This window comes from Sebastes fasciatus, chromosome 1, assembly GCF_043250625.1.
Source record: "Sebastes fasciatus isolate fSebFas1 chromosome 1, fSebFas1.pri, whole genome shotgun sequence".
Classification (NCBI taxonomy): domain Eukaryota; kingdom Metazoa; phylum Chordata; class Actinopteri; order Perciformes; family Sebastidae; genus Sebastes; species Sebastes fasciatus.
The window spans coordinates 16,232,644-16,247,761 of NC_133795.1; the positions used below are offsets into that span (position 1 = coordinate 16,232,644).

At 41.3% G+C, this 15,118-nt stretch overlaps 1 protein-coding gene across 4 annotated transcripts in view; it reads right to left on the bottom strand.

The window, feature by feature from the left end:
* Positions 1 to 382: 382 nt before the first annotated feature.
* dip2bb (disco-interacting protein 2 homolog Bb) overlaps positions 383 to 15,118 on the bottom strand; it is a 47,829-nt gene continuing 33,093 nt past the window's right edge. For 2 of the 4 annotated variants that reach the window (XM_074633333.1, XM_074633325.1), the window contains 27 exons: positions 14,980 to 15,082; positions 14,811 to 14,875; positions 14,581 to 14,674; positions 14,363 to 14,482; positions 14,158 to 14,272; positions 13,293 to 13,432; positions 11,937 to 12,073; positions 11,749 to 11,829; positions 11,490 to 11,617; positions 11,145 to 11,259; positions 10,659 to 10,860; positions 9,478 to 9,590; positions 9,159 to 9,182; positions 8,580 to 8,660; positions 8,344 to 8,467; positions 8,122 to 8,243; positions 7,566 to 7,677; positions 6,748 to 6,857; positions 6,430 to 6,560; positions 6,170 to 6,338; positions 5,893 to 6,063; positions 5,188 to 5,249; positions 4,922 to 4,979; positions 4,741 to 4,815; positions 4,464 to 4,638; positions 4,186 to 4,309; positions 383 to 3,465 (listed from right to left, as the gene is read on the bottom strand). In XM_074633333.1, the coding sequence (XP_074489434.1) occupies positions 3,213 to 3,465; positions 4,186 to 4,309; positions 4,464 to 4,638; positions 4,741 to 4,815; positions 4,922 to 4,979; positions 5,188 to 5,249; positions 5,893 to 6,063; positions 6,170 to 6,338; positions 6,430 to 6,560; positions 6,748 to 6,857; positions 7,566 to 7,677; positions 8,122 to 8,243; positions 8,344 to 8,467; positions 8,580 to 8,660; positions 9,159 to 9,182; positions 9,478 to 9,590; positions 10,659 to 10,860; positions 11,145 to 11,259; positions 11,490 to 11,617; positions 11,749 to 11,829; positions 11,937 to 12,073; positions 13,293 to 13,432; positions 14,158 to 14,272; positions 14,363 to 14,482; positions 14,581 to 14,674; positions 14,811 to 14,875; positions 14,980 to 15,082 (3,204 nt within the window). In that variant the 3' untranslated portion in view covers positions 383 to 3,212. The remainder of the gene's footprint in view (positions 3,466 to 4,185; positions 4,310 to 4,463; positions 4,639 to 4,740; positions 4,816 to 4,921; positions 4,980 to 5,187; positions 5,250 to 5,892; positions 6,064 to 6,169; positions 6,339 to 6,429; positions 6,561 to 6,747; positions 6,858 to 7,565; positions 7,678 to 8,121; positions 8,244 to 8,343; positions 8,468 to 8,579; positions 8,661 to 9,158; positions 9,183 to 9,477; positions 9,591 to 10,658; positions 10,861 to 11,144; positions 11,260 to 11,489; positions 11,618 to 11,748; positions 11,830 to 11,936; positions 12,074 to 13,292; positions 13,433 to 14,157; positions 14,273 to 14,362; positions 14,483 to 14,580; positions 14,675 to 14,810; positions 14,876 to 14,979; positions 15,083 to 15,118) is intronic. The other 2 variants (XM_074633348.1, XM_074633340.1) reach the window with 1 other exon arrangement.

Sequence of the window (15,118 nt, forward strand, 5' to 3'; positions counted from 1 at the left end):
GTTTTTCCACTGATTCTTGGATCACGGATTGTGCCCTCTTGTGTTTGTTCATCTCTTCTTGAAACCAGTACAGGGCCAATCTTTTAACAAAGCATGATGTGACTGTTTTAAAAAATCAGACTCATATTTCCCATCGTACAGGTAGCTGTCAGTTCCATTCATTCTGTTTAGTATGAAAATTAATGTACAGATATTTGAAGTTGGGCCTCCTTCCTTTACTTCAAAATGTTGGCCTTTTCAGCAGATCATACACAAAAGGTATCTTTCCTGTTCAATATTACAAATTCTCAAACATGCCTTCACTGTAAGGATGCAAGTTGTGTAATAATAATCCAAATCACTGTTACATCATTACTAAACTCATGAATATCAGGACACCTGAAATGATTAAATGCTTTTGTTTATTCTGTATTACTTTTACATAAAGTATAAAACAAAGTACAACAAACCAAAAATAGAAAATAAGTGAGAAAAATGGGAAGGGGTGTACCACCTTGATTTCTCAACTATACGAGTTAAAACACCTCCCTAACATTAAAGACTCATCAGTGGATCACACCCTCATGGAGCAGTTTTAAGAATTCACCAAATAATTAATATACAACATACCAAGAGTGCATACACAAAAAATATTGATAGAACAACTCAAGAGAGATTAATACAGTACACTACTGGTTAGATTTCATCAGTCCTCTGTTCTTAGTTATTAAAAAATGTTTAAGCATCATGTTTATTTCACCAGACTGTGCAAGCTTTGAAATTAAATTGCACGGTCGTTAGGATTGCATAGTGTGTAGGAAATCTGACGGAGAGAAAAAGAGTGGAAACCACAGGAAGCCCTTGTAGACTTCCCAGCGAAGCAGGTAGATGGTAGATGGACACTGGTCGTCAGTAACCCCTCTTTTTGCTCATTAGGTTTGCCTTAATTACAAGATTTGTTTTGACAAACATCTACATTTTATGGGTATTATTCACAGATTGCACCAAGGGACCACCTGGTCCATCCCTGTGTTGTGAGTTTTGTTCCCTGAATAAACAATTTTATACACATATATCTCCTCCACTTGTGCCTCGAGATGAGAAGCTGATTTCTTCTTGTGCTTGGCTGACTCATGCAAACATTCTGCTGCAAACGAAGGATGCAATGTTAAAGCTAACATGAAGTGCTATTAGTTTTTTACTCTTGGTGGACGACATAAAACTGGGCAAAAGCAAATGTCAAGCATTATATATCTAAAATTAGTAACACATTTAATGTAACATGAAATGGGTATAGTTAGTCCACACAGTAGACACCTACTGTAAGTACCACCAGTGCAAAGTGCAGTAATTCAACGGATCATATTCCTGTTTAAATGATTAAACATCTTTCCAATATTGTGTTTGGCATGATTGAATGTTATAAACGGACAATTGCAAAAGTCCAAAAATAACAAAAAAAGCTATTTACATGTTGACATTAAGTGGTCATCACTGAAATACAGTATAATCCAGTACAAGGGACCTATAAATTATGGCAAGGAGCACAAGGAAAGCATGAGATTACAGGAAAACAAATACATTTTGCAAATACATCTTGATGCAAATATATATATATATTTCTTTTTTTACCCTTTTTCATACAATTACTTTACTTGCCAATAAAGGATGTTTCAGTTGTGGCTCAGCTTTGCAACTGCATTCACAAGTGCTTTTAAATCCAGTGACTTGAACACAGAAAATAATCCAGATACATGATGACTTGCCTCTATTGACTACAGACTGAAACAAGAGTCCTGTTGGAATTCAAAGTAAGTCTTTACAAAGTTGCACAAACACAAAACACAGTTTGAATGAACTTTGAATGTGAAGAGGAAAAGGAAACTCTCAGATACTTTGCTCTATTATGCAATACAAAACTGAGAGTATGATGGCATGGATATTAGATGAACAGTTTTGGGCTTATTTTGTTTTTTTTTACGTTTTTACAAAATAACCCAGTAGCCTGAAAATAGTCATGATATTGGTTTTTAACCAATTTATTTTTTTTCTCAATGGCTGACAGGAAAGTTCCCTGGCATTAACAGTGATAGCCCTCCCGGTAAACTCTCAAAGCTCCTCAAGCAAGAATCCTCAGAATAATATATGTCGTTATAATGCCTCATTGTTATAATAAAATAGACATTTTTTGAGAAAGTGCAATGTTTTATCGATCCTGACTAACAATGCTTTAAAGTTAATTATCTTTACCCTTCATTATACAACTAATATTCCATTTCAAAAGTCAAAACTGGTAAATCTTATTTACAATCCTCTCTCTGCTACAATTAACATCCCTCAGCTGGGTATACCATCCATAAACCATCAACTGAGAGAGACGAGTCAAGCTTTTATACATTTATACAATTAAAAATATCTATACAGTAACGTACAGTATCTAAAATACAACAGGCCTTTATAGGTACAGTACAGAATATGGCCTCTTTCCTCTTTATTTTGATCCCTTTGGATGTCTGTCAGGATTTCCACTACTAGTCAAAACCAACGGAGAATAAGCAGCCATTATTAACAGATTCGTTCAAAATTAATAAAGGAATGTGTGGCTGGAGTTTTATAAGGCAGGAAATATATTAGGGCAGGAAAATTGTGAAAATGTATTTGGCTTCATTATCATGGGACAAAATAAGCTTTCTGGCTACTTGTTTAATGGTTTGTTTTCATCTGCCCTCTTTTATTCATCCATGTTAGTGAGAGATGACGAGGGCTCAGCCCACGCGTTTGTTTGAAAGCTGCATGTAAAATATATTTCAAGTTGTTGTTAAATAGCTCTTGAATGTGCGTAGACACAGAAGGGAAAGTGTTTTACGAGGTTTGTGGTGGGTACGGAATAAGACGATGGATTTTCACAAAGACATTAATATATAGTTAATTTCAAAAGTGGTCCTGTTGTATGTGTTGTTTCGCCCTTTCCCTAAAAAAGTGCAACAGGGGGCTTTTTTTCTTTGCCGTATGCAGTGCATGTTGCTTCTGTCCCATTTGCAAAATCTATAAAACACAGTGAAGAACTCCAAACATGGCAGGTCCAATCACAGACATGCAGTGGCCGAGATATGCTGGTGTCACACAGGGCTGGGTGGCAATACACGTGGTTCATGCTTTTCCTTTTTCACCCTCTGCCAAAGCTGGAGCCGAGCGCCGAGAGCCGTAGATGACGGCAGACCACCGCGAACCTCTCACATGTTGTAAGCGACGTAGATGGGATCCAGCTGGTCAGCGAGGAAAGAGTCACGGAGGTGCATGCGTTGCTTCTCTCCCCTGGAGTTGATGGGTATAACCCCGGGGTCCACGATAACCACCACGCCCACGATGAGGTGGTGCTCCTCCAGGACCACGTTGGTAATCAGAGGCACCAGGTCCAGCGCATCCTGCTCTGAACCACAAAGCTCTGACACCACCACCAGCAGGTTGGTCCACGTAAACACAGCACTGTGAGGGATGAGAACACAAAAGCAATGTTAAAGGAATAGGTTGACCATAGAAATAGAATAGGAGTAGAAGGGTCATTAAACTGTTTTCTGTGGTTATTTGAATAGTGCAAAAGAAAATGGTGATTGTTGTTAGTTGTTATGGTGACAACAGAGCACACATCAGTGGGGCCGTAAAAGTGTGAAGAGAGTGGACGCAGCTCCCAGATGATGTGCCAATGTGCTTTCGTACGCTGTTGACACGAGTGTGTGGATGAAGCATTAAACTGTTAAATTGTATTCATTTACTCTGGCTCTCTATGCCTCGTAACGTTATTCACTGCTCCTTTATTTGTTACTGCAAAACCTCACCTCAGTGAGTCCGCGACTTGCCGCAAGTCTGTTTAGTTTATACGGAAGTAAGCCCCGCTACAATGGTCGTTATGGCAACGGTACACATAAAAATAGTCGCCGCACTGACCATCCTGCTACATTGATTTAAATGGGAATGTCAGTTCTACTCCTATTCTAATTCTATGAATTTGACCTTTTGGGGAATACGTGCATTCACTTTCTTCACAGTGTAATTAAATGTATGTATCACAATGTGCTTTCTTTTGCCATTGGAGCAGTTTGCATCTTAGGAGTGGATATTACTGGTCAATATGTAGTTTTCTAAGAACATTGATACAGTGTGTGTCAGGTAGGTACAGTATGTACAGTATATCAAAACCATTCTCACCTCTCAGCTATACTGCGGTGAGCCCGGGACACTGAGGTTTCAATGTCGATCGGGTGGTAGCGCAGCCCTCTAAGCTCCAAGGTCTCATCCAGTGCGCCCACCACAAAGAGAGCGTCATGCCGATCTGAGCACAGAAATACAGACGTAGCAGGAATTGTGTAAGCAGCTAGGATTGTGCTTCCTGTTAAAATAATTGTTAATAATCTACAATCCATCTCCATAATAAACTCACAAGACCGATTTATCTATTTGGTTTTTAAATCTCAGGGTCTGCTTACCCCCGTTTGCCTCCAAAAGCTCAGTCCTCTTCACAAAACCCAAGTATCCCGTCCTGGCCCATAAGGTCTGCGGGTCTCCAAAGCTGAGCTTGGTGTTGAAGTGGTTGGCCTGAAGACTCTCCTCTCCGTAGATGGTGTAGTAGCCGCTGGCATTGTGAGGGCTGTTCACCCAGATCTAAGAGAGAGAAGCACACACAGTTGGTTTCAAGACAGAACGAGGCTTTACCCACCATTTGGTCATGATACTGTCATGTTGTGCAGCGTATAGACATCTCACCTCTCCTAGATGAGAATCACCAAGTGGACCTCTGGTCTCTGGATTTACGATTATCACCCGAACGCCTGGCAGTATCTGTAGATGAAAGAAATGAGTCATACACTGTCAAACATGCACCACATTTAATTTAATAATTCAATGACTGTATGTGTATCGTGGGTTTACATGTCTAACATCTCACCTTGCCAGACTCCATTAGAGGAAGACTCTGAGGTGCTCCTCTCTCCACCAGCCTCACTCTGAAAAAGTCACATACATAAGCAGACATATACAATCAGTCTACGACCCACACTCGCTCTCTGAAACATCAGCTAAGACCTAAACTCCACATACTTTACACAGTAGGCCTGACGTACTGTTTAAATTTACAAAGCTCAGTTTAGGACACAAAAGACTTTTGTTTGTTTCAACATGTCACCCTGGTTGAAATGATCCATGTGTTCTCACCTGTCATGTCGGAGGGACTTCATGTCCACATAAACCGTACAGGGATCCGGTCCAGTGGTGCCCTGTAACACACAAAGAGCAGGTACATTCAGGTACCACTGGTTCCCATCTAGGTATAATTCAAAGTGTACCAGTGTTGTAGTACTCAAGGTCGGTCTTGTTCTCAAAACCACTTTTTAAAGGTCTCGATCTCGTCTCAGAATCAACCACATTTTTATTCGGTATTGTCTCGGTCTCAGACAAAGAGGACTCAGGATTATATATCCAGACCGGTCAAGACCACATTGTCTGATTTATTTGTTAACATCATTACTTTGATTGCTCATAGAAAACAAGGAAATTTACCACAGATTAAAATTCACCTATACAATGCCTTTTGATTATTTTATCAATCTCATGGTACACTTATACATGGCGACAAAAGAGGTGAAGGAAGAGGAATCTCTTTCTGTTGTCTGTAGGTGTTTTTATGGGAATGTGGATCTTTCAGATCAGTTTGAGGAGTGCCTATGGCTTGCATGTGTCATGCAGTGTGGGACTCCCACTGGTCTGGTCTTGACTTGGCCTCAACCCCTCAAAGTCTTGGACTTGTCTCGGTCTTGATACACTTTAGTCTAGGTCATGACTTGGTCTTGGTTTAGGTGGTCTTGACTGCAACACTGAAGTGTACTTCAATGTGACGCCAGGTTAGGTTGGTTGGTGTACCTGCAAGCAGACGGCCAGGTTAACCCTGGAACCAAAAGCGGTGCTGACAGCTCTGGTCGACAGCCCGATGTCCTTGAACAGCTTGGAGAAGGAGTTTGAGAGGGAGAGTCGAGGGCGCTCCTCTGCTATTACCACGCAGCTCCGCACACACGACAGGCTCACACCACGAGCCTGAAACACACCCACACAAAATGATCAAATCCTTCACAAATATGACATGTCTGTCATTCATGACTGTCTCTCTCTATTCTATATATAAACAGTATGTAGAACTCACCTTGAGTAAATCAGTCTGAGTTCCCAGCCCTTTAGTGCAGAGCTCCATGACGGAGTAGGAGCAGAAGGTGTCTCTGATGCGGTACTGACTGAGCGTGCTCAGCCACAAAGACAAGCAGGTCTCCAGCTCGAAGGGAGGAATCAGGACGGATTGGTGACCTGAGTAAACACTACAAGACAAGACACAAGGGAGAAAAAGTGGGTGAGTGGAGGAGGAACAACCATGCTACATAGCATGTATGTATTGTAGGTTTACTGCACCTTGCGAGGCACCACAAGACGAAGCCCAGGCCACAGTAAGGATCCAGGCAGATGGCTATTTGGCGAGAGGAGTACAGTTCACACTGCAGTTTTATAGAGCGGCAAATTGCACTGACAGCTGCATGAGAGACCTGCAACAAACAAGAATACATATTAGAAACTCAAAAGGAAAATGTCACACTGACATGCCGATTAAAGCCACTTTGTACAGAAAGACATGAAGGAGCTCAGCAGCTGTATACATAATAGCATGTGTGTATTGGATTGGGATCAAGAGCAAACACTGACGTATTTGAAAGCGAAGCTCATCTGTCTCACCTTGACCCCAGTGAGCATGCCTGTAGTGGACACACTGAAGTCCAGATAAGCAATCATCTCGGCCGTGGGCGGCTTGTAGACCTGTGGAGGCCGGCGGCGAGGAAGGTCATCTGCAAAAAACAACAGTGCATGTGTTACAGAGAACAAAATAAATGTTAATAATGACCCAACAAAAATTAACCACAACCAGATTATACTCTGAATTATTGCTCTCAGATACTAGAATCAGATATCAACTCATTCAAATTCAAATGTTGTTAGGAAGAGCTTGACAGAACATAATACCCACAAACAAAAAGGAAAACAAAGTAGAGATAAAGTATGCACCAAGCATGTATCTACCCGCAAGTTTGTCTACCCACTGAGCAATTTTTGTAATAACTGGAGAAGGCACTGCAGAGAAATGTCCCACTTCCTGTTTGTGTTAATGCTGCAAACGGTCCACAATAACTGACACGAGCGTTTGTGACAGAGCTGTGCACTTTATACACGACTAGCTTTACACTCACTATGACGACAAACTGCCCACAACTAATCTACTCTCTTGAATTTGACTCATGAGAGGCTCAACTACTGTAAACATGTATTCTGAATTCAGGAGTACAATCATTTCTTGTTGCAAATACTTGGCAAAAATAGTTCATAAAACATCTGTCATGAAACTCTGCACAGCTCATGTGGATTTAGGGTTAAAGTTGAGTTTTGGACTGATGGTGGCGCCAGAGGAATTGTGTTTTCTTTTTGTTTTATTTTCAAATTAATTTCAATTCTTTTTCATTTCATGCTGTGAATAAAAGGCCTATCTGTTGGTATCTTACCTGTGTCAATGATCGTTGGCCACGTTTTGATGTTTACAGAAGCAGCAGCCTCTTTGGAGCGCAGAGTCCTCATGAGACTTTGAGTGGTGAGGATACATGCAGCTTTACTGACCTGGAAAACAAAACACAAGCATGATTCATTTGAACTGCAGAAGCTGCTAAAAATAGTCAAAAATTAAATGAGTGGCAAAAACAGCCAAAAGCACACATAAACAAATGCACACAACATGATCCATCTTCCTATAGCCCAACTGATTAGGGCTGCAACTAACGATTATTTTCATTGTCAATTAATCTGTGGATCATTTTCTCGATTGATGGATTAATTGTTTGGTCTATAAAATAGTGAAAAATGTCGATCAGTGTTTCCCAAAGCCCAAGATGACGTCCTCAAATGTCTTGTTTTGAATTCAATAATAATGCATCGGCTGATTTCTTTTAATATCTACATATAGGCCACAACAAAAAAAAAAAACTGATATCAGGATTAAATGAATGAACACACATGTATGTACACACAAACCCATGAGCATGCAATAAGAGCACACACACTTACATCAATAATCATGCGGACAGTAGGCAGCGTGGCCGCCAAGTTCTGAGGGTGCGGAGGCCTGACGTTTACGGGAACACATCCAGCGTAGAGACAGCCGTAGAAAGCGGCTATCAAATCAATACCTGAGAGGAAGATGGAGGACAAAGGTGGAGTAAAAAAAAAAAATCAATCTGAATGGGAGTAATACGTAGACGGCGACAGGAAGCCAGACGCCGAACCCACCAGGAGGATAAAGCAGCACTACGTTCTCTCCGGTGTTGATGCTGCCTTTCTCAGTGAGCGCCGCGCCGATCTTCTCCGCTCGCTTGTGAAGCTGGACGCAGGTCGCCGTGCTCACCGCTACACCCTGTAGGACAGGAGTAACGCACAGATGAAGAGATACAGCAATATCCTTAATCTTGTGCATCACAGTCAACATATACTGTACATGCTGTTTTATGAACAGATCAGTGTGATACCTTGGCATTAAGAAGAACAAAGAGGACGTGGTCTGCGTCTGTCTGTGCCCTCCACTGAAGAGCCTCTGTCAAATACTGATGCTGAAATAACAAGAAAACATAATTAGATGTATGTACGGTATATATCTGAGGGCTTTAATAGTCTTTATACATTATTACAAACACAACCACGGAGGGTTATACAGAGGGGAGCGTTGTGCTGATGGAAGAACTTAATTTAATACACCTAAATAAAACAAAAGCTCAGAGACCTCAGTACATCGCTGTCTGGCATAAATTATCTCTGGGGAACGTGCAAAGAGTTTACACCACATCCTCTGAGCCAATCCGGCTCTTAAAATAATGAACAATCACTTAGGATGTGAAAGGAGCCTGTGCAGTAAAACAAGGGGAAGCTACAGAAGGTGCATATCTTGTAACACATAAAAAAAAAAACATGCAAAGTTTTGCTCATGTCACATTTTAACACAAGCACACAAAATAAATACAACAACAATACCACAATAGAATATAGATTAGAGCATGACAAGAATAAACAAAGGTGTTGGGAAGATGCCAGAAGGGGGCCGTAGTTCTTACCATCACAGTGGGCCACATACAGAGCTACATCCAGAGAGAGACGAGAGCAGAAAGAGAGAAGAGTCCAGGTTTTTTCTTACATCTATAAACCTGAGCTGTGGCTGAGCCTGGAGCATTGTTACACTGGCTGTGGAAAGTCTTCAAACCTAACTATGTAGCATTATAACACAGTAGGAGCATCGGTACTGATCATGTGTTTCCTGCTGAATCTGAAGGACATGCATGTGGCTCTATTGATAGTGGAAATGATAGAAAGTTATCAGATACATAGTTTGTGGGTGGTTGAAAGTGGGAGCAACAGTGCTCATGGTCATAATACCTTCCGGACAAGATCCTGATCTTCGATCATGCCGAGGTCCCTGCCTGTAGCCTGGGCGATCCTCTTCCCTGCCACCAGGTTGCCGACCATCACAGACGCAGGACCCACGCCAACTACAAGAGAGACAGGAAATATAGGAGGAAAGAAGCAACAGATTAAGTGAGAGAGAGAGAGGTAAAACAAAATTGTCATTACTAAATTATGTTAGGTTAGTTTTCTTTCTTTTTTTTCCACTTTTTTGTTATTATTCGTTTTTCTCCTTAAATTGAAGAGAGGTACGTTGTATAAGCCGGTGGCTTCTTGACCTCTCCTGACACATTTCTTATTTTTTCATTAACTGGATTTTATGCAGTCTAATGTGTGTGCAAATAAATAAATAAATACTTGACAACTCTCCCTTTAAGGTACATTTTAAACAGATAAAAATTGTGTGATTAATCGCGATTAACTATAGATTATCATGCGATTTATCACGATTAAATATTTTAATCGATTGACAGCCCTAATTATAATATAAATAAATTAATCTGTGCAATATTTTTGGTGTAGGGCATCATGCATTATTCTGGGGTGTATGTTCTCTGGGTATATGGATCTGTGTGTGTGCTATTCAATGCTAACTGTTATTTGATTGTACATGTTAGATATATTGTGTGTATATGGAGAGGCTGTGTGCTGCTATGTTACCGGTGTTCTCTTGAATGCCCAAGACAAATTTCTCCTAAGGGAGACAATAAAGGCTAATCTAATCTAATCTTATCTAATCTTATCTAATCTAAAGATAATTGGAAGAGAGAAATATTTGTAATATAGGACATTTCACAATAAAGCACCCAAGGAAACCTTAATACTTGTCACCTTAATCCTGTCAGAATCAAATATAGCTTTAATTTTTACTTAACTGGAAATTAACCATTCTAAACTGCATTACTGTTTAGGGAAACACAGATAAATGGTGGCTGTGCTCAAGTGTCCCGATTGCGTGACATTTGCTGAACTTTGCCACAGCCAGGGGGCCAACGTGGCAGAAACACTGCGTTCCTAAATTCAGAAACTGTTATGTAACGCTACTGACCATGCTCTTATTTTACACTTTATAAGCCCGACTGACTCTCGCATGCAGGACGATCAACAATTTCTCGCATCTTTAAGGAAACTGTCTGCAGATGAGCGTCGCCTACCGGGCTGTTTCTGGCGGGGCTTGGGCAGGTTGGTGACGCACGTGTGGGGACACATTAGGATGTTGCAGGGGTGCAGGTTGCCGTCTAAGAAGAACTGCTTGGCGTCAGAGATGTGGATGCCACCCAGGGGTGTTTTAGGTAAGGTGTTGGCCGGGACCAGAGCCAGACAGTAGAGGCCCACCTGGTGAATGCTGTCGATAGCCTGCAGAGGAAACAACAAAATAACTAATTACACAGCATTTGTTTTTAAAAGACTGAAGGGGACTCAAGAACTTGGTTGACAGAATGGTGCTTTTGTCTCTAAATTACAGACACACTGGAGGTAATAATTAGATAATAATACTATCACTTATAACAAGTGATTTACTGTGCATGAAAATGTCGGCTTGTTTTCATGTTTATATACAAAAGTAGATACGTGTTCTGTTTCCTGTTACTGCTGCGTCACAATAAAAGCATTTGGAGGGAGGCGATGGGGTGATTTACCTGAAGCACTCGGCTCATCCATTGGAAGCTGTCCTCTTCGCTGGCGTCTGGCCTCTGCTCCGCCACAATCACTACCCTCTCATCGTAAAACACTGTGATTGAAAACACAGCGATCCTAAAACACACACAAACACAGAAAAACACACACAACTTTATTATTCAGAAGGTGTGGAAGTCAGACAACTTTACACAACGCCAGTCATGCCCTGTTTTGAGGCTGCTGTGCTTCTTTTGTACCACCAGATGTCAGTGGTGATGAATTAGGATTCATTTTATTACTTTATAGGAGCTCACCATCTTTCTACACACACTCTGGATAAAGAAGAATTTTAGTGGTCTCCTCACCTCCCACGGTACACAGTCTTGACCGGCTCCACGGCTAGAGCGGTGGCCACCAGGTCGTCAGCGTTGTGTCTCCGCCCGCTCACCATCAGCAGACCCTCGATCTTCCCCACCACAAAGATCAGACTGCCCTGCACGGAGCGGGAGGACACACAGCGGGGTCATTATACTGGAAGTATACAGACCCATTCAGAGATGGATGGTTTCCAGGATGGCTCAAGTTACCACGGATGTTGTACTCTAATGAAACGGTCCTACTTACTGGGCCGACGAACCCCAGGAGTCCTGACCGCACAAATGGAATCTCTCCAATGGGAACTCCATTAGCGTTAACTGGTATCACCTGAACACAACCACACAGGAAGATGGAAATACACCACAGAAAGAAACTACTTAACTGTTTGACTGGATCAGCACAGGCGGGTTGTGGGTGTAATTCCACTTTCATACCTCAAAAGTGTTCTTGGTGACTCCAGGCAGGCCGTAGTACATGTTTCCTCCAGCGCGGGAGTTGATTATTATCTCACCAATCTCATCTGTTTTACACAACTGAGGAGGCCCGTCTGGTCTAACAATGCACATCAGAGCTGGAGACACACAAAGGCAACATTCAGTCAACTATAGACTTCATAAATTGAAGGAATTAAACGATGACATTTCACATTTCAACCCAGTTTTTTTGAACACATGACTTTTTCCTTCTGGATGATAAAGTTTATGTTAACATCACGCTTTTCCTAGAAGCCAAACATTTTTAGTTGCACATTTAGAAACTGGTATTCTTCCTCTAGCTATTGATGTTGGCAGACTAAAATATTCAGGAGAGCTGTGTAACTTTGAAGAGGTGGAAAGTGAGTCTCATTTTCTTCTGTATTTTATATACGTACTACAATTATTTAAAAGTGTCAATATTTCATGAAATGGTTTGCATAACACAGTAATAAACACAGTACTACAAAAACGTTATCACCATCAGAAAATCTTGTTAATTTGACATTCATTTTGAATATTTGACAAAGCAGATCATATTTTTTCCTGCTACATTGCAATTGGTTAACATCCATATCAGTATGAAATGAAATTCAAACTCAGGAGATTTGAATTTTGCTTGAGATACTGTAAATAATGATCACAGGGAACATTTATTGTTTATCTTTTTGCCAAAGTTCATCATCTTGTGATAATGCTTTTGAGAGCATTTTCTTGTCGGTGTGTTCGGGTGCTGGAGGAAAAGTCCAACATCCAAGATTTGAGTGTTGGCTCTCAACACGCCACTCTTTCTCGTGCAAGAACCAACACATTTCAAATAAATCTTTTCCATAAAATTCATTTTTGCTTATTGGGCTTAAATTTCTGATATATTGGACAGAGTTCCCACTCTTTTCTAGAGATTATTTTCCAGGACAGTTTCTATGATGGTCTAGCTCAGGGATATTTAACTTGCTTTTCCCGGGGGCCACTTTTGCAAAATGACGGGAGGCCAGGGGCCAGTTAATAAACAGACATTAAAAATATTTATGATATGAAATAAAAAAAACATTAAAAGGCTCATTACTCATCTCTTTCTAGGATTTGAAGATATTCGGGGCTTAGCCCAGACCTCTGTCAGGGGGTTGATAAACAAGCTCTATTAGTCTATTTTGGAAATTGAAAATTGGTCAACTGTTTTCCAGGTTTTCCAGGAGGTGTGAGAACCCTGCTGGAGCTCATGAATGCTTTTTTTATCAGCTCTTTCCAAAAGCACTTATCTGTCATTTGTGTTTCATGCTTTCCTTTTGACTCATCTATCTTTCCTCCCATCCTCACCTCCAGGCATGACGTGCCCCACATCTTGTACAGTCAGGGCGGAGTTCTTGTCCTCTGTGTTGACCCTGATGACACCGTGGCTCAGGCCGCCCATGGAAAGAATGGCGCGGGCAGGGAGGGGTGTGCCCGGTACTCCCGGTCTACACAGGAGAGAGTTCGATCAAACGTGAGCATTTCTATCCATCCCATCTGTTCTTACCGTTAGCCATCTGTCCACCCACTCGTGTACACCGCCACATACAACAGACCATGTCTTCATCCGACCTGCTAGACTAGTATATCAACCTTGAGTGAAGCAGTGTGTCATGCTTGTTCTTTGTCTTTCATTAATCATAATGTCCTTACATGGGCCTTAGATTTTAATGCAGGGCGTGAGGGTGGGAAGAAGGAAGAAATGGGAGGTAGTTGGGACTATCACTTAGAAGAAGGAATCTTCTTTTGTGTTTGTATTTTTCCTCTTATATAATGCTAAAACAATCCAACACAGAAAGGAAATATGGGTCAGTGACCAGCCCTGTCTCCTAAAAATGATGTTCCCATATAACTAAATTGCATTCTCAATTACATTTGGAAGGAAAAATATTTTGTTGCGGATTACGTTTGTCTTTTACGTATCACAAATACCTTTGAAAGTCTGCGGCTGCCAGAAATTTTAATCCAAACCATGATGTTTTTTTTACTAAACCTAACTAAATAGTTTTGTTGTGATTTTATTTTGTTTCCATTTACAACATTAATCACATATTTAAAACTGTTTAAAACTGCGACCATGATCTGGAAGAAAATATGTTTCCCTCAAAACATATTTTGGTTATGCAGTATAGTTGTAGGTGAACGTAACTTTGTGGGAGACAGGGTTGCATACCTGCGTATAGCTACTGTCATAGCCTCAGGGGAGGTGGCACAGGGACAGATGACCTCAGGTTTCAGCCCGTGGGACTGAAACACGTTCAGGAAGGCATCGCAGGAAGACACCGACCCTTGACAGCAAGAGATTCAACACATTACATCTAATTTGTGTCCTTTGAAAAGAGCTAGTTTGACAAAGCTGGGGGTCACGGCGTACTCACAGGGGTTAGCACCATCAGCAACAATCAGCATGCGTAATGAAGCCAGACTGGTGTCCCTTTGTTCCCGATGAGCCATCATGGCCCAGTGTAGATCACGGCACTTCACCAGAGCTATACGAGCTGCACGAGGAGCATAACAGTGGCATGACATGTTAAGTTCAACATTTATTATATTATACTCTTATATGGCGTTACTCCAGCTGAGAGACCAGTGTTACCTTTGTGGAAGTGGACCCTCTGTACCCAGGAGAGAGGACAAGCCTTCATTACTGCATAGGGAACACTGATAGTGTGTATCCTGTTCATCACAGCCTGGAAACACACAAAACCTGATTAAGCAGCTAATACGGTAAAATACTTATTTTTCTCATCATAACAAAAACCCCACGTTCTACTAAATTTTGTTCTTACATTACAGAAAATGTAAAAAACACACACACACACTTACCGTGAGAACTCCATGCCACAGGCCTATATCCTTCTTGAAGTCCAGGACATTCACTAAAGTTTCCCCTTAAAGTGAAGAAAGACACAAGTGACTTCAGACTCATAACAACTGTGTTGTTGAAGAAACCTTCAGATGGTGGACCATTACGACACGCTGCGTCTTTACTCACCCTCGCAGTAGTTGCAGGCCTGGGTCAGTGCTTGGCAGTGGGTCAACATGGCTACTTTAGACACAGCCACACCTACCACGGTGCCATCTTTACTCGCCTTGTACTACACAGACAGGAAACATGAGAGGAACATGTGAAT